This window comes from Trichechus manatus, unplaced genomic scaffold (assembly GCF_000243295.1).
Source record: "Trichechus manatus latirostris isolate Lorelei unplaced genomic scaffold, TriManLat1.0 scaffold00153, whole genome shotgun sequence".
Classification (NCBI taxonomy): Eukaryota; Metazoa; Chordata; class Mammalia; order Sirenia; family Trichechidae; genus Trichechus; species Trichechus manatus.
In genome coordinates, this window is record NW_004444089.1 from 1,989,309 (window position 1) to 2,014,208 (window position 24,900).

Below are 24,900 nucleotides of genomic sequence, written 5' to 3' on the forward strand. Positions count from 1 at the left end.
GAAACATCTACAGGCCGTGCCAAAGACACGTCCACGTGAAACATCTACAGGCCGTGCCAAGGACACGTCCACGTGAAACATCCACAGGCCGTGCCAAAGACTCACACGTCCACGTGAAACATCTACAGGCCGTGCCAGAGACTCACACGTCCACGTGAAACATCTACAGGACAGAGTAGAACTATCCCACAGTTTCCCAGGCTGTAATAAATATTTAGGGAAGCAGATCACCAGGTCTTTTCTCCCACAGAGCCGCTGGGTGGGTTCGAACCACTGTCGGTTAGCAGCCAAGCACTTAACCATTGCACCACCAGGGCACCTTCTTTTTAAATTGGTTACCAGTAATTAAAAATACCAAGATTTAGTTCAGTTCTACCCTGTATATGAGGGGTCGCCATGAGTCGGAATCAACTTGACAGCCACTGGGGGGAAAAAAACATGATTTAACTAAAAAACCTGTATTTCTGGCTTTCTTGGAAAACCAGATGATCTGGCGACACTGAGCTGGTAGTCCCACAAGGCAGCCTCATCTAGAGCTGAGAAGCAGCGTCTCTTTAAACCTGTACCTGGGCTCCAGTTCATCACTGCTCTCTGCATTTCCCCGCCACCGCCCCTCCCCGCCCCGAACGCTTTACACCCAGGCCTCTTCTTTCACTTAATTTACCTGCTTGGTCCCTGCAGACATCTGACTTTGGACTCCTAACTTTTACTTCTGGCTACGATGAAGTAACAAGGTCTGGACTTATCCTTCTACCATAACAACTAGAAAACTGGACCAAATAGATGAAACAGCTGTTTTCTGATACTGGACAACAGGCAGTGCAGGCCTGTCATCCCTGGTTAAAACACAAAACCAAACTCGTTGCAGTTGAGTCCAGTTCATAACGACCCTATAGGACAGACTAGAACTGCCCCCATAGGGTTTCCAAAGAGCAGCTGGTGGATTTGAACTGCTGACCCTTTGGTTAGCAGCTGAGCTCTTAACCACTGTGTCACCAGGTCACCCCACAGAAGGGAAGTAAAGGAGGCGAGGCCTACTATCACCTTGGCTTTCTGTCTGGAGGCAATTTCTGGATTGTGGCACAGGAATGGGGAACCTAAACAGAGTCCTGGGTTTTGCTGAGTTGAAGAGACCTACCAGAATTTAGGAAGACCAAGGTGACTACAACGTGCAGGACAGAGAACTCAAGAGGAGAGAGCTCCACAAAGAAAGAGCTCCACATACATGCACAGAGGACCCTTTGAGTGTCTTCATAACACTAAGCCACGAGCATGGAGAGTGAAGCTCCATGAGGCTGGAGAAAGAACAACTGCCAAGGAATGAATGAATGTTCTGCCTGTTCAGTTATAAGCAGAACATGTATCTGATTTCAGATACGGCTTTCAATTACTTGAGTTCCCATTGGCCAGAGTGGAGAGACCTCATAAAGTGCATGACGTGGGCATTCAACAGAGGTCCCAGAAGGTCATCCATCTACAGTAGGACTAACCTTACCCTCAAGTAAAGGCTACTCAATTCACCCCAAAATAGCTTAGAAACAAGCCTCAAAGGGGGCAAACTAGCCTAAAGTAACTTAACTGCCTGCCAAAACAAAGTCCAATGCTCTTTAAAAGAATACAACAAAATCCAGTGCCCCATAACATGAAATGGACGGTATCTGGCATCCAATAAAAAATTATCAGACAAGTAAGAAGCAGGAATATGTGATCCATAATTAGAAGAAAACCCAGTCAACAGAAATAGATTCCTAAAAGACATAGGACAGAATTAGCAGACAAGGGTATTATACCCATACCCATAGCCACTGAGTCGATTCATCAAAACCTTTACTAAAAATTTTATAAATATGCTCAAGTATTTAAAGAAAAACATAAACGTAATGTGGAGAGAAATGGGAGATATATTAAAAAAACAAAAACAAATGGAACTCCTAGTTGAAAAATACAGTATCTGAAATGAAAATTTCACTGGATGGGATCAACAGCACATTAGATGTTGCAGAAGAAAAGACTAGTGAATTTAATGACACAGCAATAGAAATTTTCCAAGATGAAGCACGGAGTGAATTTGGACCTTTGACAGATGGTGCTAAAAAGTCCCATAAAAAGAGCCACCAACAGATGGGCAGACAGTTCACTCAGCTGTACTCGTGCAGGAAGATGATAGGCTACTTCCTAAGGAGATAAACAGCTTACACACCTCCTACTTAAGACTTCTAGACAAGCAAGTGAGATGTTTGGTTCTATATCTGCCTACTGATTCTTTCGAATGAGTTGGTCATGAATATGCACAGTAGCCCGAGTCCACATTACCAACAACTACCAAACCCGTTGCTGTTGAGTCGATTCCAACTCATAGCAACCCTCTAGGACAGAATACAACTGCGCCACGGGGTTTCCAAGGAGCGGCTGGTGCATTTGAACTGTCCACCTTTTGGTCAGCAGCACACATCTTAACCACTGAACCACCAGGGCTCCAAGTCCACATTAGGCTCCTTAATTCTTCTATTTATCTTAAGCATTTACATGCTCTGGTTTCCATCACTAACAAAAAGAAAATTCTTGGCAAGAAGCAAATTCCGGAACCCATGGCTGCCGAAAATTAACCAAAACCCAGGTAATAAACAAGAGTAAAGGTAAAACAGCTAAAGGATACGCAGTCCATTCATGCTTCCAGATATTTGAAAATGTACCTGCAGACTTCTGGTATAAAATGGTGGAGCAATGAAGGTTCTGCCATTTTTCCTTACAAATATCACCCCAAAATGACAAGAATATCAGAAAAAAGCATAAGCTACACGTCAGAAGAAACTACGGTGCATATACAGCACTGAGCCACAAAAAATAAAAGTAGCAAGAAGATGGTGGAAGAGTTAACTATGTGGCAGGGCTGAGGGCTCTCAGCTGCGTTTCCATCTGGATGATATGCAAGCCATTTACAGCTCATGTGCATTTTGACTGGTCAGGGCCATGCAACAGGTGTTAAATATTTTAAATATCATTTCAAGTCACACCTAAGTGCACACAGAGAAGGATACCAAGAATTAAGCCAATTAATGCTGAAGAGCCCAGGAATTGGGGGCACCAGGTAGCACAGAAGGTGGGGGCTGCAGAGGGGAAGAGAGACCCTGAAAACCGTAATGTTTGGTTGAAAGTCTCTATAAAAACCTGTATGGCACCGGACTCTGACTTTCTGGAGAAACTGAGCTAAAGAGCCTCCAGATGCAGGACTAACAGGCACAGAGAAAGGCAGAGATGAGGAAAAATGGAAAACAGGAATTAAGTCTGCATATTGAATGCTGGGATCCCCTAAGTGGTGCAAACAGTTAACATTCTCAGCTGCTAACCAAGAGGTTGGAGGTTCAAGTCCACCCAGAGGTGCCTTAGAAGAAAGGCTTAGCAATCAATTTCCAAAAAATGAGCACTGTGACACACATGGGGTCACCAGGAGTCAATCAACTCAACAGCAACTGATTTTACTGACTGGGGAGACACCCAGCTCAGCTTCAGAAGGCCTGCTGTCAAACACAGCTCAGAGGATCCTTCTCTGAATATCCCTACTGAAGAGACCTACAAGTACTGGTAGGAGCAATAATCTGAAAAAACAACCGGCTGGCCATTTGACTGCTTCATACAGCGAGGCCCACCAGTCCACAACACCTGTCTATACACACCAGGCTTCCTGTCAGCTTTCTAGGACCTCACTCTTAAATATAAACTAACGGCCAAGGATCCCTAAACTTTTGGGAAAGCCTCCACCCCAAAAGAGAGGTGCCTCAACAAACCAAGAGGGAAAAAAGGCACCCAGAAGAAATGGCCGGAAGTTTAAAAAAAAAAAAAAAAATTACTCTTCCCCCGACTATATGTTACTTTTCAAGAAAGAGCTCTTAGAAATTATACATAATAGTAGATTTTAAAAATTCAACAGAAGGATAAGAAGATATTGAAGAAACTCCCAAGAAATAGGACAAAAAGAAAAAGAGATGGAATTTTAAAGAACACTAGAGAAAAGTCTAAGAAATCAAACATCTAACAACAGAAGTTCCACGAAACAAGCATGGAGAAATGGAGGGGTGAAAATTAAAAAAAAAAAAACAAGAAAATTTCCCAGTCTCCAGAATGAGAACTCCCCCAGAGTTCCCAGTACAAAAGATAAAAGAGATCCAAATTTAGTAAAAATTCACTGCACTACGCACTATTTGTACATTTTCTATTTGCATGTTATACCTTAACAAAAAAAAATTATCAAAAAAATCAAAATCAGGACACATGAACCTAAATTTCAGAACACTAGAGATACAGAGAAGATTCTAATAGTTTCCAGAGAGAAAAAAATCATAAAGACCAAGGAATAAGAATGGCATCAGACTCCTCAAAACAATACTAGCATTTAGAAGATGGAACGTCTTCAAAATTCTAGGGTAAGATGGTTTCACCTTATACTTCTACATCCAGCCAGTCTATCAATCAATCATGAATGCAAAAATAAAGTTTCAAAAAATCAATACCTTCCGTACAATTTTTCAGGAAACTACTGGGGGATGTGCTCCTCCAAAACAAGAAAGTAAACCAAAGAAGAGGAAGACAATGGATCCTGGAAACAAGGACTCCAACAGAAGGAGGAAAGCAGTGGGAATTTCCAGGATGATGGCTGTGCAGAGGTGTAGAAAGCAATTACTTCAAGTTACAGCAGGAAGAAAGGAGACACAGGCTAAAATCCTCATCGGCCATTGCAGAAGTCGTTAAATAACGTCCAGAATTAAGGAACAAAGCAATAGCACTGAATGCTCGTTATCTAGCAGTATGTAAGCAAATACCAGGAGAAATAGAGAAAAGGGTTGAAAATGGTTGCCTTAGGAGGGTGGGGAGTGGCTGAGCTGCGGATGATACAGGCACTGTTTGACGGTTTCAACTAGATGAATGAATGACTGATGAAAATACAATTAAATTTTAGGTAAACATGCAAATACATAAAACAAATAAACCTGGAGGTCAGGCCAGAGAGCTGTATTTCCTGACTTTAAACATGGTGCCCCCACTAAACAACCTTTTTTAGAGAACCGAGCTTCAGGCCAAGGTCATCAGCCAACACTGAGTCGTTTTAAGCGAGGATTTGCAGATAATGGTGACTGTATCTATTGTGGGGGAGTTGTCAAGGAGATTGTTCATTAATCACACAGTGCCCTCTTTATGAGGGTCCCTGAGATAAATGCCTGAATGATCTTCATTCCAACTTACTTGGGCTGTTTCTGACTAATTAGAGCCTTTCTAATTTATGTGCACTGTGAACCACAAGACTGAACAGGTCTCCAAGCCAAGGGAGCTTAGAGTCCAGTTTGTGGCCCACCCCAGCTCGTGTTAGGTCTTTAAAGCACGTGGGTTTTTTTTTTTTTTTGGTTCAATTCTACTTGATCTCCCCTACCTCCCAGCCCTTGTTCGTCTTCTTTCACTCCCACTTTACATTTATGCTATTCTTACAGTGTGAGGATACGCCATGCTATATACATGCTATACTTAAGGATATAACCTGTTTTTTCAGAGTCCCTCGGTGGCACAAACAGTTAAGCGCTGGCTTGACTACTAGCCAACAGGTTGGCAGTTCAAACCCTCCCACAGGCACCTCAGAACAAAGGCCTAGAGATGTGCTTCCAGAAGGTCATCACCTTGAAAACCCTATGGAACAGTTCTATTTTGCACACATGAGGTTGTCATGAGTCAGAATCGACTCAATGGCAACTAACAAGACAACATGTTATGTTTTATGTGTCCTTGTAAGCTACTGCCTTAAATCTCCCTAGAAAATGAAGGGCATCAAATGGGTAGGTGAATGAATTAATGAGGAAACTGGCACCACGCTTTCAAAGACAATTCTAAAGGTATGGAAGGACACATACGTCAACCGGGAACAGCTGCTCTCCGGGAAAGCAAGAGATGGGGGCAAGAGGGGAGTCAAGAGGGATTCTCACTTTGTCTGATTTTTTATAAAAAGAATACATCCATATATTATGTCTATAATAAAAGCAAAGTTTAAGAATAACTACAACAACACTATGATAAAAATATCTAATACTGACTGAACGTGTCTGCGTGCAGTGCTGTTCTACGCACTTGCATTAACTAATTTAATCCTCTCAATAACTGTATTCGGCCCTGTCACTATCTTTATTCAACAGGTGAAGAAACTGAAGCACAGAGAGGTTATTATTTATCTCCAAGGCGCTAAGTGGCAGAGGAGGGATTTGAACTCAGGCAGTCTGGCTCTGAAACTCTTAACGAATACACTACACTGCCACCAGTGCTACAACAGCAGTGATGAAAGTCATCACTAGCTGAGTGCTTATTAGACGCTAAGTGCTGTTCTACATCTTTTCATGCATTACCTCATCCTCTCAAGTAGCATATTAAGTAAATATTGTGATTATCCTGATTTTGCAGATGAAGAAACCTAAGCGGTCCATCCAAGATCACACAGCTACAAAGTGGCAGAGCTGGGTTTATACACAAGAATTCCGGCACCAGGGCACGCCATGTTTACCACAACATGGTTCCGTCTCTGTGTCATACCTGCCATCTTCCCAGGTGATGAAAAGCAAGCCTTTACTCATCTTAAAGTTAGATACTGTATCTCTCCCACCAACATTCCCATTTTGTGAAGCATTTGCTTAAATCTGCTAATTCATACATGGTACTTTGACAGACAAGAAAACTTGACAGTATAGCTATTTTCATATTTACCTGAACCACACCCATGCAGGAATCCAGAAATATTGATCCTTTTGGTTCCTTGGAGATCTTTTCATCTTTATAAAAATTCAAATTATAGGATCCATCACCAAGCTGAATTAGGTGGAAAAACCGTCTCTTAAATGACTGGGAGAAAAATACACACACAGTTACTCTTTCAAAATTAAAAGAGGCACAATTTAACTGACTTACAACTACGCACGTGTATAAAAACAATTCCCACTCCCTCCAAAACAAATTTAACTCTAGCCAACTCTCCAGGTAACTGGATGTGTTGGCTCTCCATCACATCTAATAGTTTTAATGCCTTTCAGTTCTGAGAAGGTGGCTCGCTCACATCCATGGGTCATTTTTATAACCCACGCTATAGGAGTTTGCATAACCATCCAATTTGGGATGCAGCACAGAAGGACAGAAACTTTCTGAAATCCCCAGGGTTTCATGCTCATGCAGAAGAGAAGCTATTTTCTGCCTCACGACGCAGAACGCTTTTCCAGCCTCAGGACCGTGCCAGTCAGCATTTCCACGGATTTAATTTTTGTCTCCCTATTCATCCTCCCTCCCCTTCTGTGGTTTCTCTTCTCTCTATTAATGCTGACCTTCCTCTGGTCCTACATCTCTCCTGAGCAGCTTTTCCACTACTTTTACTTTTTCAAAAACTTCTCTCTTTTGCAATTCTCTTTGAATTGAACCAATTTCCCTCCATTCTCAGATTTTGCTTTACTTGGCTTTGTTGCAGAATACCTCCACAGAAGTGCTTAGGTTTAGTTTGAAAAATAGTCTCTCAGTGATTCTGTGAGGTGGCAAGCACCACTGCTGTAGTTAATATGAAGAACAAAGCCAGAGTCAGCGACGGCACGTTCACATCTGCCAAACGACGGTCTCTTCTTGTCAGTGGTCAGACGGCCATGAGGACAAGAGGAGGAAGGGTCCGTACCAGCCGTGGTGCTATCACCAGGAGGCACCCTGCTAACCAGGCAACGTCCTTTCTGTCAGGAAGGGCAGCATGCCCATTCACCTTGAGCGTTTGTCTCAGGCCTGCAGCAAAGAGGATTTAATAACGGGGTACAGAGTGGCGGACCTCCTTACCCTCATGGTCACACTTATGGCGCTGTTCATGTTGCCTTTGTATAGCCACCCGTGCTTGGTGATCCCACCTTTCTGAGAACCGAGGGAGGCAGCATCCTAGGAGAGAAGGACACCACCACCACCATAAATCTCCCTTTATTATCTTATGTTATTTGCTGTGAATTTGGACAATGAGACAATTCAATTTGTGCCAAGTTGCCCTTTGTCCTTTTACTGGAGTAATCACCTGTAGCTAATGCCTACAAGTCACTTTAAAGTCACCTTAGCTCCTTGTTGTTGTCATTGTTAGGTGCTGCTGAGTTGGTTCTGACTCATAGGGACCATATATAGCGACCCTATAGGACAGAGTAGAACTGCCCCATAAGGTTTCCAAGGAAAGGCTGGTGGATTTGAACCGCCAACATTTTGGTTAGCAGCCAAGCTCTTAACCACTGTGCCACCAGGGCTCCACTTAGCTACTGGTAGACAGTATTTTCTTCCTGGAGCCCTGATGGCGCAGTGGTTAAGTGCTTGGCTGCTAACCAAAAGGCTGGCAGTTCGAATCCATCAGCTGCTCTTTGGAGACCCTATGGGGCAGCTCTACTCTGTCCTATAGGGTTGCTAGGAGTCAGAATCGACTTTATGGCAACATTTGCTTTTTATTTTTTAGCAAGAAAAGAGAAGGACCAGTCTAATTTCTGAAAACTGTCCTCCAGCAAAGGGCAAAGTTAGCTACAGTTCATTAAGTGATTAATGAGCCACAGAAAGTACATACCATACTAGACCACTCAAGTTGTAAGGTCTTGACTGGTTTCAGGAAAAATGTTTTCAAATTACACTCCCCTAGAGTTGGAGGACAAAAGCAAATTCCTGGAAAGTTTCCCAGAGCTTAGTTCAGGGAAAGGTGAATAAAGAAAAGAAGGAAATGTGAGGAAATACAGAAAGGAGAGATAAAATGATGGGGGAAAACGGGGGGAGATAGGCAAGAACACAAACAGGAATAGAGGAACGAGTAGGAAAGTGAAGGTGAAGCATCTGGAGAAGTAAAGAAACGTGTTTCTTCAAGTTTTGACCTCAAGGTATGAGAGCTAGGTCTCAGGAGGTGAGCACAGAACTGCCAGCCGCTGCTACAAATAGGTTAGGGATACATTTGTACAGAAAATAGACAGGCAGGTGAAATACATGTACGTACAACAAACAGTCCATCATATCCCCCACACCCTAACCTCAACCCCTTCCACACACACACTACAATTACTCCCTGTGACTTTTCTGTCCAGGTGTGGCAAAGGTCGCACCTGGCGTACCCTTCAATAGGTACCACGGGAAGAGAGGGCTACGTGGTGTTAGGCAACTCAGCTCATACCTCCTAAGACTGCCTCTGATTATAGTCTTTATTTCTGTAATCAGACAATTTCAGAAAGACCCATCTCAGGCTTTGTTTTGGAAATTCTCAATATTAATAGTGGTAGTTTTCTTGTTGTTACTATCATTATTGGCACTAATAGAAAAAACACACCCATTTAGGATTTTACAGTTTATTGTGTACCTTTGTATGTATTATTTCCATTGGTCTTCCTGTTACTATTAACCATCACCAAGTTCTTAATACCCTATCATTCATTTTGAATGACCACTTAGTCTGCCCAGAATTATTTTATTTAAAATAATTTGCTACCATGGACACTGTTAAAGTTTAAGAGAATCTGGTGTTATGGCCCTGTTGACAATTTAAAAAAAAGGAGGGGAGAACCGAACTCAGAATGGGGCACCCAATACTGAGAAGGTGAGAACGAGAAATGCAATCGATGGGTGCCATTAACTTTTCATTAGGCGTCCCTTTCTCAGTGGACATACTCACCTTAACACCCTATACACACACTTCTCTAGCCATAATCATTTCACCAACAGCAGGAGCCCTGATGGCACAGTGGTTAAGGGTCCAGCTGCTAACTGAAAGGTCAGCAGTTCGAACCCACCAGCTGCTCCATGGAAGAAAGATGTGGCAGCCTGCTTCCATGAAGACTATACTTTGGAAACCCTATGGGACAGTTTACTCTATCAGACAGAATCCACTCCATGGCAATGGGTTTGGGTTAGGGGGCGTGGGCTTGTTAAAATCAGACCTTCTGGGTACTGCAGACTTCACTCAAAGCAATCACTGAAGGAACACCATCAAAAATCTACTGGCTGCTTGTTTGTTTCAAGATATCCTGTTGAAAACCAACCTAAACTTAAGGTCTAAGTAATCTTGATATATTTAACAGTGTAGCCAAATCTGATCCAAGTCTTTGAAAATGTTCTCAGAAGAAATAAACAAGACCCAAAGAATGTGAAATGCTAGGTGGTCAAGTTGAAACAGAGACCTTATTTCCATCAATCAAACAATACATTTTTTAAAATTCTTCCCGTTTCAAGAAACGTTCCAATTCCTGTTTCAGCTAAAGGTTGATAACTTTCTCATTCATTTTCTAAGTCTGTAAAATACATTATTTTTTAAAATCCAAAAGGAAAACAAAAACAATAGTAAACAATCGTCCCACCTCATCTTTGTCAACCTCCTCATCAACTTCATAGACATGAACTGGAAGTTTATCCAACTTTGCCACTTTGCTTGAAAAAGAAGAAAGAAACCATGTTTTAAAATTACCTACACAATGAAGACTCTTCGTATTTCTTCATTCATCAGAGGAATCAGTAATTAATAAATCCAAAGCTGGCCCACTCCGACGAAGAATAAAAACACTCTACACCACTGCTTTCCAAAGTGAATAGTCCAAGCAACTTGAGCTGGAGAACTCCAAAAAGCTATGCGGAAAAGACAGCAGAGCTTGTTGGAGTTTTTAAATATGGGAAAGTGGACTAGTTATCATTAAAATAAAGACTTGGTAGAATAACTTTTAATATGAGGTTTATGAGATAAAAACGGGAAATGGGGTCACTGCATTTACAGTGATTGAGAACCACAGTCGTTAATATGAAGGCATGAACGACAACAATACAACCACAATAATAACAGAAGCCAGCATTTATTAAACAGTTGTTATGGATGAGGAGCCCTGGTGGCGCAGTGGTTAAGAGCTCAGCTGCCAGTTTTGAATCCACCAGCTGCTCCTTGGAAATCCTGTGAGGCAGTTCTACTCTGTCCTATAGGGTTGCTATGAGTTAGAATTGACTTGACAGCAACAGTTTTGTTTTGTTTTCTTTTTGTAAATTATGTGTAAGGCACTGTTATGTGTACTTTTATGTGTGTTATCCTACTTAATCCTTTCGTTGGTAGGGACTAATATTAACATCATTTAATAGATGAAGAAACAGGTATACAGAGATCAAAGAGAACAGAGGTTACACAGAATCTGTGTGTTAACCATTGTTAAAATCCTCCGTCCCTCCCTTCCTCATCACACAGTTGGAAGCTCGCACTAATGTCAAAGGGTAAAATCTATCAGCAGTTAAAGTATACCTTAGAGCACACTGTATCTTACAATCTAGGTTACCTTCCAGTTATGGGAATAGTACAAACAAGATGATCAACAAAGATGGGTTAATTCCATCAAATTTTAAAATTTGAAAATCCCCAAATGAGTATTGAGTAAACATAGAACTGAAGAGCAAACTCATCCGGAAAAAATGATGCTAGGAGGGAGTTTTCTCTGCTGAGGTTTAAAAAGAAGACGCTTGGGAAGTTGGCTGAACACTCTTAAGGAGTGGCTGAACCACACAAAGAAAACAAATAGCTAGACCCACTAAGGACAGGATAAAAGGCTTTCCCAAAGTCACACATGCAACAAAAACAAAGGGAAATACAGTAACTGGTTCTCAAGTAAAATTTTCATTAGCAATGCCTACTTTTTTAACACAACCCATCATTATATGCTTTCAATTTTCATCATCAATTATACTCAAATTTGCCAACTTCGTCATTTAAGGATGTACAGTTTTATAACCGATAGCCTCTCAAGGCGAGACCTACCCCAGGTTCACTTTAACTACCACTAATCAATCTAAACATACTTGGCTTTTGGTATATTCTGGAGTGACTTTATACTTTAAAGGGGGGGGGGCAAAGAAATTTGTCTGGGAAAATGCTTGTTCCTCAATTTACTTTTTTCTTAATATAAAAATTTACTCAACATAAAATGTTCTTTAAGAGTCTCTTCAACATATTCTTTTAAAGATAAAACATACTATAGCATATTTCATATACGCTTCCATTTCCTTTGCTTCCTATTTCTCACTGAACAAAGTTCATGTATTTATATTTTATCAGTCGGTATAATTAAATGATCCATGTGTTTATCACCACCTACTAATACCCGAGTACAGGGTTTGATTCCCATAATCAACAGCCCTATAAACAGTAACTATACTAAATACACAAAATCATCTAGAAATATTTTCTCCAACTACACTGGTTATATATGAAGTCACATACTTTCCTAAGCATCTTAGTACAAAGAATTTTCTCTCTGTGAATATGCCCATGTCGTGTGGTCTGACATTTACTCACTTTGGCAGCTGCCGAAACTCTCCTGAGTAATCTTCATATTTATAATTCACAAGGTGCCAGTCAGAGTTATAGGTTTTGATGCACTATTAGGGTGGTGGGAGATTTAAAAAAAAGAAAAAACAGAAAGTATAAGTGGAAAAAAAAAAAGAAATGCAATACTGAGAATATGTAACTGCCTACGTGATGGCATCTGGATAACATTTGAGAAGGTTTGTGGAAGCACACCCATACAAATGTCAAAAAAGTTCTTCCCCATCAACCGTGACATTTCGCCATCAGAGACTCCTGTGAAGCTTAAGACTTTGATCCACTGAAACATTACCCTTGGGAGAGACATCACTTTATCATCATAAATGATCAGAGGGCAGATTTTACAGCAAGACAAACTTCACCTAACCTTGCTTGCATTTACATAAGAATGTACTGTTTCTGACTTAAAAGCACTTGGTTCTTAAGAAATCACATAGCCTCACTAGAACATGACAGTGAATGGAAAATTTGGAGTGAAAGACACTTTCATGGTATTTACGTATTTATTAATACACCCACTCCTCACTTACCGACATGGTTAGGTTCCAAATACCAGGTCATTATGCGAAAATCAGCATTATGGGAAAGTGGAAGATGACCACATCAGATCACAAAATGGAGGATGACTACATCATTACATAACTGCCAAACTGCATCACTACATAACTGCCAAACCACTGAGAATCAGGCAAGCTGACACATAACCTTAACCAACGCAGCCAGCGTCACTCTCGCCTCGCACCTCAGCATTCATTACTGCCAAACATACATCGTTAATGTGCAAAACAGTTAGATAATAGATTTTTACTATTGTCGTAAACGCGAAATGTCAGTTAATGAGAGAGTCAATAAGTAAAGAGTAGGTGTATTACAACTAGCTCTGTTAGTCAATACTATTGTATAAAATTGAACTTTCACTCAGTTTTCCCTTTCTAAAAAGGGCTATTTTGCCCTCAGTTTATCCTTTTATTCTTAAGACACAGAGTGAGATTATCAGGAGGAAAGATTTCGATTCTATTTCATAGTGACACTATGGCTCTTTCACATATATACGCATATATATGAAATTACAAATACTGTATAATGTAGAGTGCACGCTAAGGATTGCCAAGGATTCTATTGATGACATTAACCTACACAGACTGCATGTAAACCACCTCAATACCTGATGGCTTCAATGGGCCACCACAGTGTCTTTCACTCATCTACCCACGAGGATCCTTCAGGTAGTGTGGACAATCAAGATTATAAGGAAGGCTGCATTCACCAGATCTTCAAATACAAATGAGTCAAAATCAATAGGTAAGTTTGATTTAGTTAATATTAGCTTAGTTTAAATGATTTTCTGTACAGTCAGTTCTTGACTATTTACACATATGCAGACTTTAATGTGGCCAAAAAAAAAAAGGAATGGATGAATTAATACTGAGGTAGGTAAATGTACTTATGCCTTATCTAGTTCATTTGACTTTGGCTGTAATTAACATTATGAACAAATTCTCTGCTCACTTCACTTCGTTGTTTATATTGCCAACCTTTTTATCTATTTCATAGCCTGGCCCTAAAGGCCTTCTGAAGTAAACTCTCCTCCACATGCAAATTCATGAACATAACAGCAACAACAGTCAAGCTAAGCAAGGCTGCAAAGGGAAGGTAGTGTGAGCTTTTTATATTATCATTCTGAGAGGTGGAATACATAGCAGAGAAGGGTTAAGAGCAGGCTCAGAAGTGGGAACTGGGCTTCTCAATTTCTTTGCTATGCAGTTACAGATACTTAAAACAGTATTTTCTTTTTGTAAATGCTATTTGAATTTTTCAAGGCATTTTACATGTAAGAATACCAGACACCTGCACTTAAAATTATGTTCCAAAACCAATATGATTTCAGAATTATCCACAACTGCCTCTCGGCCCATTAACGCAGCTAAGTGAGGTCTGACTACAAACGACACGGCCTTGGGAACATACTTGTCTTCTTGTTCCAGAGGCTAAAGCAGAGCCCATGGTGGTTTTGTATCAAGCACTACAACTAATTTCTGTGGTGTGATAACTCATACTCCCAAAGTCTCCTGCAGGATACTGAAACCATTCTTAATGCTAAAATGTACCTGCCCAATTAAAAAATAAATAAGCAGAAACTTGTATATCATGAATACATTTATGAACGGAACAAATGAGTGCCCAGATTTTTAGTATCACAGGCAAAACAGGTAAGAAAGACAGCTATAACGCCTAAACGTTTAAAATGATAAGAAACCACAAAAACACATGGTTAACCAGGTTAAGTACCCAGAGATTTATTCATTTAACAAGCCATTGTTGACTAGGGGTAGGCAACCACAGACGTACAGAGTAAGACAAGCCCCTGTCTTCTCAGGATATAGGAAGTCTGGGAGATCAGGGGTTCATTCAAAAATCAGTATCCAGAGAACTGTGTCTCCAAAGAGAGAGGGGTCTCACTGACTGGTTTCACAAGTAACCTTTCAAACCTGTGAAAGTCAATAATATTTTGAAGTTACACGGAAAGGTTTTTGAAGTTGTTGTTTTTTTTTAAAGCCATTAGGTCATTCTCCTCTGGAGCAGAGGATGGAGAGGAAATACTGTCTCACTCCACCCAAGTGGAGGAGTCCTCAGAGGGTTTAGTTATGTTGGCTCCAGCAGCAGGGGATGAATCAGTTATTGCTCAACCTACAATGATGAAAGAACTTAAATAGAGCATTATTCTTCACAAATTGTATTTTTCAATCAATTGGGAGAATTGAGTTAGTAATAAATAATTTTGCTACATGCTTTAGAACAGGGGTCAACAAACTTTTTCTGTAAAAGGCTGGATAGTAAATATTTTCAGGTTTGCAGGTGACATGGTCTCTCGGAAAGAAGCCTTAGACAACATGTAAGTGAACGGACTTGGGGTACTACAATAAAACTTGATTTACAAAATCAGGCTGCAGGCCAGACTTTGCCCAGAGGACAAAAGTTGCCCACCTCCAGCTTTAAAATAAACATTTCTGACTGCATAAACTTTCCTGGCCTTATGTGACTGGAATCAGTTTTACTAACATAGTGGCACAGAAGGTGAAACAGGGAATTACTTTTTAAGAAGGATGAGAAAAACATACTCTAAAAACGTTAAGTACATACTAAACTTTTTCTGATATCTCAACAGAAACTACATCTTGTTGTTTTAATTGGTCTTCATTTCTAAAAGCATAGCTTCCTTGCAGTGGGCAAATTATTGATGGGCATATTTATCATCTAAATATTAACTAGAAAAACGGGGATAAAAATCCATTCTTTTTACATGTGGGAGCACTTGAATAAACAAAATTAAAGCTCTTAATTGGTTCATTCTACCTAAAAACACTTGGAGGAAAAAACAAACACATCAAGAAAAAAGAACAAGTAATCTAAATGCAATAATTTCTCTTTCTCTCTTAACAAGATAATTATTATTTGTATGTTCAAGCAAGAGTAAGAATAATTATATACTGAGCAGGGATAGTCAGACTATTATCACCTGGCACTTCATAAACATTAGTCTTGAAAATACTTTATAAATATAGACATGTAAACAAAGTAAATGAATATGTAAATATGTGTGCTGGGTTCCTATTAAAAATAGTATCAGTAACAATAATAGTTAAAGCTTCCTACAGAGATTACAGGTGAGTTCATTTACAAGGTATTCCTTATTTTAAACCAATGAGATAAATTTGGTAGAATTCACGTTTTGGAGTCAGAAATGATCCCTGTTGACATTTCTGTCCCAATTTCAAACTCTGAGAAACTCATGTTATTCGTTATTTAAATTTCCATCATAAAAAAGTAATTACCTCTTTGACACTTTCTTGAAAATAATCATTAAAATTTAAAGAAAAGGGGGTTACAGAAAAATGACCTTAAAATGATGTGTAAATTAACGTATAAAAAAAATTACCTCAGTGACAAATAAGCTCTGCGCTTCCTGCTCCGCATTTGCAGGAACTGTGGAGCACATGTACCGGCCCTGCCTTCTGAGGATCGCAGTCTGTGAACAAAGGCACAAGGAGAAGAACAAGATCAAACGGAGCCAGCCTGAGTGTGGCTGAGGCCCTCTGCAGCAGGACCCAGCGCTGACATAGTCAGCGCACTTTAGACCAGCCGGCGCCACTTCCTCCTGGGTCCCACGCGAGAGGCTCTGTGTGCTACCCCGAAGTTCAAAAGCCTTGCTGGGTCATGGGTTCCACGTTCTTCTGAATCAAAGGCACGGTGATTCCTTCAGGGAATTTTTCCTGCTCCCTTAGGGCAGGCTTAGGGGCCCCTTTCACAGTCCCTAAGTCCCCCACTTCCCCCATGTGCTTGATCTATTCCCACATATTGCCTTTTATCGAATTTTTCACCAATAACACGCCAAAACACACACAGTGCGCATAGCGCGCCTAGGAAAATAATGTGAGAGAAGGTCGTGCTGTGGGCAAAAAATGTATACAGCGTGTGTTATTTGCATGTAGTGAGGTGCTTGCCTTAGTTGCCTTTTACACCCAGTCTTCCTCACTGCCATATCCCTAGGGCCCAGGAGCATGGTAACCAGACACGTAGGGTCCCCAGGAAATATTCGTTGAATGAATCAATGAATTGTGTATTTGTGAACGCTGTCTCCCCTCCTATCGACATTAAATTGTTGTTGTTGCATGTGGCTAAAATGCTGATTTTTAATGATAAAATGCCTCATGACTTCAGGCAGCAGCCCATCTACCCCTTGAGTGGTGCAAAGGGTTAAGTACTCGACTACTAGCTGAAAGGTTGGCAGCTCCAACTCACCCAGAGGTGCCTCAGAAGACAGGCCTGGTGATCTGCTTCTGAAAGGCCACAGCTTTGAAAACCCTAGGGAGCAGTTCTCCTCTGCGTATGTGGGGTCACCGTGAGCCGGCGTCAGCTTGACAGCAACTAACAACAGTGTCAACATGAGGAAACCGGGCCTCAGGCTTCAGAAGGGTAGGTTCTGGATTTTTTCTCCAGAGGACTGTAATCCTTGGATACAAGTAACATGATAGTCATAAAAACTGCATACATGAAAACATTTTGCTAACAGAGCCTCTCCTGTTGGCTCTTGTGGCTAATTAACCGAGCTGGGATCTCACAGCATCTGTTACGGCTGCTTCCCTTCTTCCTCTGACTGGAGCGAGCTCTGAGTCAACTCCATGGTCCCTGTCCTGGAAGCATGGGAGGGCGTCATGGCACGGAGTTGGTATACAATTTCACTTCCTGTTGGTTTGCTCTCTGCTGTGTCTGCTTCACCTATATTTATTGCTAACTTACTGTACTATGTACATCTTTCAAAGTAATCTTAAACTCTATTTTTAGAATAAGGCTCCCTCATTCTAAAGGAAGGAACTCCATTCTCTAGCAAAGTCTTTCACTGATAAATTATTAATCCATTCAGCTCTAGGGGAGTTTTTAAAACTCCAGCTCTTGGTTTCTTTGTGAAGATCGTAAACAGACCAAAAGATCAGTTGCCGTCAAGTCGATTCCAAACCATGGAGACCCCCATGTGTGTCAGAGTAGAACTGTGCTCCATAAGGTTTCTGATGGCTGATTTTTCAGAAGTAAATCTCCAGGCCTTTCCTCTGAGGCACAGAGGATAGCAGTCGAGCACGTTAACCATTTGTGCCATCCAGGGACTCCATCACAGACAAAAGGTGGCAACCGTTATTACATGCTGGTCTCATGAAATGCCACGGGGATAAGTGACCGTGAGCACTGAACAGAGGCACGAGCTATTAAAAGAGCTACAAAGCAACGCACTAACTAAAGAGAAATGGTTATGAATCAGGTATGATACCAGCTAAGAAGAATTATTTAAGATATTCTGTACGCTTCAAAGAAGGATACATTATATATGATCCTTATCTTGATTTATATGGGTCTTACGAGGTTTTTGAAACTAAATGATTGCACTTTTAAAACATTCATAAAATGGCTCAGGTCAAGAAATAGGGATACTGGGGGTCATTTCCAGCCCATTTCCCAGAGCAACACTATGAAGAAAGAAAATTTAGCACAAAGCTTTCACAGTGGAATTACCAACTCAAGAAGGTTTAATAACGTGACATGTTTCCAAACACCCCTCTAAGGTGAGAAAACTAACAGGACACAGATCTTTTTGATTCTTATGAGTCAAAGTGCTATTATGCTCTCACTTTATAAAGAAAACAACTTTAATAATTAAAGAGAGACCTGCATTTTATCAGAGTTTCTCATCTGAACTTAGGTTTACTTATTAATCAATACGGATCAATTCCTAATCCCCAATTTGGACAGAGCATAGTCTTCTGACCAGACAGTGCCCTTTTTCCCCAAGAGACTTCATCCAAATAAACTTAATGCATTTCTTTACAACCAGCTACTTAAGCCAAACGTGCTTCTTTAGTACATATCTAGCTTAAATACTAATTTTTCATGTGTATTTCCTAAGCTACATAATATCATTTCTTTTAGACAATCTCCAAAGATGGTTGCAACCCCTCCCTGTATATGAATGCTGCTCCTCACACCTCACACTCCTCATACGCATGCAAAACCTGGACAATGAATACGGAAGATAGAAGAAGAACTGACGCCTTTGAGCTGTGGTGTTGGCGAAGAATATTGAATATACCATTGACTGCCAGAAGAACAAACAAATCTGTCTTGGAAGAAGTACAGTCAGACTGCTCCTTAGAAGTGAGGATGATGAGACTTCGTCTCACATACTTTGGACATGTTATCAGGAGGGACAGTCCCTGGAGAAGGACACCATGCTTGGTAAAGTAGAGGGTCAGTGAAAAAGAGGAAAACCCTCAACGAGATGGAGTGACACAGTTGCTGCAACAATGGGCTCAAGCATAACAACAATTGTGAGGATGGTGCAGGACTGGGCAGTGTTTCCTTCTGTTGTACACAGGGTTGCTATGAGTCAGAACCGACTCGACGGCACCTAACAACAACGACAATAACCTCATACCAAAAGATTCAGTCTAGTTCTCCTCCGGTAGAATCTGGGCTGGCTTTGACCGGTAAAATGAGGTGGAAATGATGTTGTGCCAGCTTCAGACCTGGCCTTTAAGAGAACTGGCAGCTTCTGCCTGCTCCCCCTTGGAAGGCAGCCTTCATATAAGAAGTTCCACTACGCTGAGACCACCATGTTGTGAGGAAGCCCAAGCTAGCCATTAGGAGAGGCCATAGACAGAGAGAAAGACGGCTGGCCAGCCGTCCCGGCTGAGGCGCCACAACGTGAGTGAAGAAGCTGTCTTGGACATTCCAGCCTCTGTAGACACCAAGTAAAGCAGAACTACCCAGCTGAGTCTTGGCCAGATTTCAGAATTGTGAAAAATAAGAATTTATTGTCTTAAGTTACTAGGCTTTAGGGTAGTTTGTTACTCAGCAACAGATAAACGAAACAAGACTGTTAGAGACTAGGAACGTTTTCAAATTAAAGTACCAAAGAGGAATGCCATTTTCACAAAAATGAATTTCAAACACTAACCACAGCCCAGAGTTAGGACAGAAGCATTGAGGGGCTACGCCTAGCGGCAATCTGGTGTCCACAATCACCCTTATAGCTCGGTCGATGCCATAAGAGAGGTCAAGTAAGACAGAGGAAAAATCTGTTGGATCTTTACCGTAGACTACAGCGGCTTCTCTTACTGAAAGACATTCTACTGATCGTTTAAGGGTTCAGCATAAATATCACTCCATCCATCCATCCATCCATCTATCCCACCCCCCCTTCATCACTCCATCCAAACCTTTACTGGGTCGCTACGTTCTATCAGACACTGAACTAGCAGCTGAAGACACAAACTTTAGTAAAGTGCAGTTGCTGTTCCAATAGAGCTTACAGTCTGGCAAAAGAGAGAGACGAGGAAATAAATGATTCCAGTGCTAAGTGCTACAGAAGGGGTGAGCATAGGATGGAATAAGAGGAGAGAGAAGGGGAGTTAAGTCTGACTGGGAGGAGAAGAGGACATCAAGAAAGAGTGAACTGAGGAAAAAAATGTTCAAGCTAAGTTATAAAGGATGAATACAGGTTGTGTTCAGTACAAACGGAAGAGAAACTTGGAGATAAGCTTACTCTTGTAAAATTAAAAAAGCAAAAGCAAGACATAATAAATAAGATTAACTTTTTGCAAAAAGAGAAAATACATCATTTAAACACTAGAACTAAAAATATCTCCTCCTATGTCAAAGGAAAAAATGCCAGGACTCTAGTTGAACTTGAATTAAACAGCAACAATAAAACCTTACCAGCCTATAGACTAACCCATGGTTTTAGCTCTCCAGGAAAAGAAAGGGCCAACAGAAGGAACACGGCTTGCATGACCGAAAGAATTTTGTCAGTGTCTCTCCCACCATTTAGAAGACCAGGCTGGGACCCACCAGGCTGGGACCCACCAGGGGACTATTTCAGCCCCTTGGCACCAATGGAGTAGAGGACAGTCACCATCTGATGCCTACAGCTGCCAACGTCTTCCAACTCATTGTCCTTGCTCTGAGCACAGCCTCACCAAACCTCTTGTTTAGAATGTGCTTCCCACTGAGACTTCCATTCTCCCCTTCCAAGTGGGAGACTGGGGTTTGATGCCCAACCAGTGCACCTCATGCACAGCCACCACCCGTCTGTCCGTGGAGGCATGTGTGCTGCTACGATGCAGAGCACGTTTCAGTGGAGCTTCCAGACTAAGTCAGACTAGGAGGAAAGGCCTGGAGATCTACTTGTGAAAATCAGCCAATGAAAATCCTACGGATCACCATAGTCCGAGCCTCAACCAGTTATGGGGATGGCTCATTTTGTTTCCTTCTGCACAGGGTTCCCATGAGTCGGGGGCCAATTGAAGGACAGCTAACAACAACAACAGGGAAAAAATGCACAGCCAGTGAGCGCATTCTGACCTGCTCGTTAATTACAGTTCTCCATGCACATTAATAAAATGGTGTTCTGGCTCATTCTCTTGTGAGGGTGGCGGCTACAAGTCAGATCCCGAGCCTAAACTGCTCATGCTGTGACCAAATCCAGTCTCTGGGGACGGAGATCTAATCCTGGACCTTGGTGACCTTATAAGCCACCCCCACCCTGCCCTGAGCACACACACGAGCACTCACACGAGCGCGCGCGCGCGCACACACACACACACACACACACACACACACACACACACGCAAGGCCCTGTCCAAATGTTGTCAAGCCTTCCACTTTGACTCCATTATCTAAAACTCTCCTGCGGATACATGTCCTTTTCTTTCCACTCCCAGATTGTGAATTCCTCTGAGGGCAGCAGACAGATCTTTCTATTCGCATCTCTGTGCTAAGTACTCAATAAATGTTTCAAGAATGAATGAATAAAGTGGTCAGTGGAGACAGAAATAGGAACCTATCACTAACTGTCCATTACTTGCCTGTATTTTTTTTTTTCTTTTCTATTATTAGGAAAAGTTCTCCGGTCCATTAAGGAAAGTGACAAGGGACAACTAGAGCATATTATTCTATTTCAATTTCTCCACAAAATTAATGTATTAAAAGTCACATTCTACTAGTAGTCTCCTTTATGCCAAACCGATTCACACTAAATTTCTGTAGTTCTGTTTATCTGGCTTATAACAGAATCCAAATCAATACCGAGAGATTTATCCTCAATGAACACTAAAGCCCTTCTCAACAATGAGCTTGCAAGTTTTTTAATGGCTTTGGTGCTGTTTTCAACTTTTCCATCAGTTAAAATCATACTCCGCTAAAGAAGGGGCTGTATCCACGTCACATAAACCAACATCAAGGTGGACATTCAAAGAGTACTATTATTCTCATGTTTGGAATAAATTATTTCCATTCTATTAAGAAAGCTGTACATCTGAAAAGGAGACGAAAACACATTTCACACCATGAAGTGAGATATGGATCTGAAAATTAAATCTAAACATAGCTAGTATCTCAGACAACCACTGGGACAGATACCTCACAGCACAAGATATAATTTAAAAATGAAAGCCCCTGAGTGACTGTTTTGGATACAAGATTTGCATTGCTCACTTTAAAATGGTTAATTTATGTTATGTGAATTTCACCTCAATAAAAATACTTAAAACCAAACACAAAAGCCATCTTCTAGCTACTGCAATAGGGTCTACGTTATTTTTGGTCAGTAGAGTTAACTCAGGTTAAACACTAGTAGAAATTCTGAATTACCTTAGCCTTGCGCTCTGCAGGAGTCTTATCGGGAATTCCACAAAAATGAGAAAAGAATCATTCAAAAGCGAAATGTACAACTGCTAGAGGAAGACAAAGGGGTGACGTCTGCTCCCAAAGGGCTGATTCGGTGGTGCATGCACCGGAGAGCCCTAAGTCAGTCTTGACGGGACTTTTGTTGCTGCTGTTAATGGAATGAGTTGAAGAAGTGCAGACTTTAACCCAGACTCAAATACAAGGAGTAAAATTTACAACCATCTCTAAGTCTACTTCAGAAAAACAAATTTCAAATAGATCATTTTTATTTTAAAAACCTTTTTTCTCTTGGTTGAAATAATTCTCTCCAAAATATGGGATCACTTTTATGGCTATGAGCATACGTGGAAAGCAACCAAATGTGGGATGCTTGGCCCTGGAGCGGGGGGGGCGGGGGACAGGGCAGGGCAGTGGTCACCTAAAGGGAACATACCCAGGTACCACACTTACTCACCTGGGGGCCAACTCCTGGGGCTTCCTGGCATTTCCGGCCCCTCTTCTTCCTGAGGTCCCTAGGTTAAACAATGGTTTGCACTTGAGCACTAACCCAAAGGTTGGCAGTTTGAACCCACCCAGCATCACCATAGAAGAAAGGCTTGGTGATCCGCTTCCGCGAAGATTACAGCCAAGAAAACCCTATGGAGCAATTCTACCCTGTAACACATGGGGCCACCATGAGTCAGAATGGACTCGACGGCAATGGTTTTGGGTCTTCTTCTTCATCAGTTGCTCTCTTCCCTGATGGCCTCCAGGGACCCTGTTCCCTTAGCTTAAACTTGAAGTCCTTCTCTGCTAACTAAATTCCTGACCCCAACCTGGCCAGGGCCATACCTTCCTTCCACCAGTGCCAGCCAACATGCTACCTTGACCACACTGAAGCTGAGGATACTGAGAAGCTCACATTTCAAACCCAGGACACATCTATCGAATAATTTAATTATGCTTCCTAAGGAAGAATTTGAATGAGGAGCCAGGAAACCCGAGTTCTTATCTGAGTGTGGTCTCTAATTAGCTGGGGGATCTTGGCGAACACTGTAGCTTTCCACATCCATACAGTAAAGAATTTTCTAGATCTCTAGGTTTCCTCTGTGGTTTAAAAACTGCACAGTTCTGTGAACATGGAATTCTAAGTCTATCCATCTCAAATGGTTATCTGAGTGCTATGGATTGCCTTGTGAGAAACAAACAAACAAAAAAAATACAAGGTGTCTAGAAAATTTTTTTTAGAAAGGAATACTCTATTTGATTTGATTTAAAGTCATACTACCTCGATTTTTTTTGAAAGGGATTGTTAGATTAAAAGGAAAGATTTGCTATATAGATTTAAGTTAGCACAGGAGTGAGTATTAACAAAGACATACTTTTTTGTCATGTCTATTTTTCTAACCCTCTCAACCCATATGGCAAGAAGATTTTTTTGTAATCATTTTACAATGGGCATTAAACTGTAACACAACCACTCTCTTAATTCCTGGTGGAAAGTATGCATATACACTGTGTGTTTAAAATGTCCTATTTTATAGGATCTTAATTAAAAGACTAAAACAAAAGTCCCACCCTTCCCCTGGGACCATCTGAACAATGAGCTAAAGAAACATCCTAGAGAAGTGGGTGGGCTGTAGCCTGAGCCAGCCGTGTGGATCAGTCCAGGACTTGTCTCCCCATGCCTACTGTTCAAATGAGCAGTGTTGGGAGTGTTTTCCCTCAGACAGAAAAAAAAAATCACAGACAGTCCAAAAGGGAGTGTGAGCTTTGAAACAGACGAGAAGGGGAGTACACGGGGACATATCCTCAGGTCTCCTCACTAGAGTAACTCTGAGTGAAGGAGAGGCCACAGAGCACCAGCCGAGGCACTTAAGTTAGAACAGGTGAAGAAGCTTCTCATCAGCATGACCACAGAAATGGAGGGAGTAACGGGGAAATTTTCTAGCTACCTAAAGCCTTACCTCTAAGATGGCCAGTCACTCAGGACTGAAGATGGCTGGAAGTGAGGGAAGAAAAGGCCTGAGGCCCACACTCTGACAGCTTTCCAGAGAAGAGAAGCCCACCAGACCCCAGAGAGAGAAAAGCCCACCAGACCCCACAGAGAGAGAAGCCCACCAGACCCCACAGAGAGAGAAGCCCATCAGGCCCCACAGATAGAGAAGCCCGTCAGGCCCCACAGAGAGAGATGCCCATCAGGCCCCACAGAGAGAGAAGCCCATCAGGCCCCACAGAGAGAGAAGCCCACCAGACCCCACAGAGAGAGAAGCCCACCACAGAGAGAGAAGCCCACCACAGAGAGAGAAGCCCACCAGACCCCACAGAGGGAGAA

The 24,900-nt window shown here is 41.6% G+C and overlaps 1 protein-coding gene across 13 annotated transcripts in view; it reads right to left on the minus strand.

Moving 5' to 3' along the window:
• DOCK9 (dedicator of cytokinesis 9) overlaps window positions 1-24,900 on the minus strand; it is a 333,393-nt gene that overhangs the window by 139,173 nt on the left and 169,320 nt on the right. For 12 of the 13 annotated variants that reach the window (XM_023740328.1, XM_023740325.1, XM_023740322.1 and 9 more), the window contains exons 3-7: window positions 16,290-16,379; window positions 12,323-12,405; window positions 10,356-10,425; window positions 7,834-7,929; window positions 6,736-6,870 (exon numbers count right to left, since the gene is read on the minus strand). In XM_023740328.1, the coding sequence (XP_023596096.1) occupies window positions 6,736-6,870; window positions 7,834-7,929; window positions 10,356-10,425; window positions 12,323-12,405; window positions 16,290-16,379 (474 nt within the window). Of the gene's footprint in view, window positions 1-6,735; window positions 6,871-7,833; window positions 7,930-10,355; window positions 10,426-12,322; window positions 12,406-16,289; window positions 16,380-23,040; window positions 23,092-24,900 lie in introns of those variants that run through there. The other variant, XM_023740331.1, reaches the window with a different exon arrangement.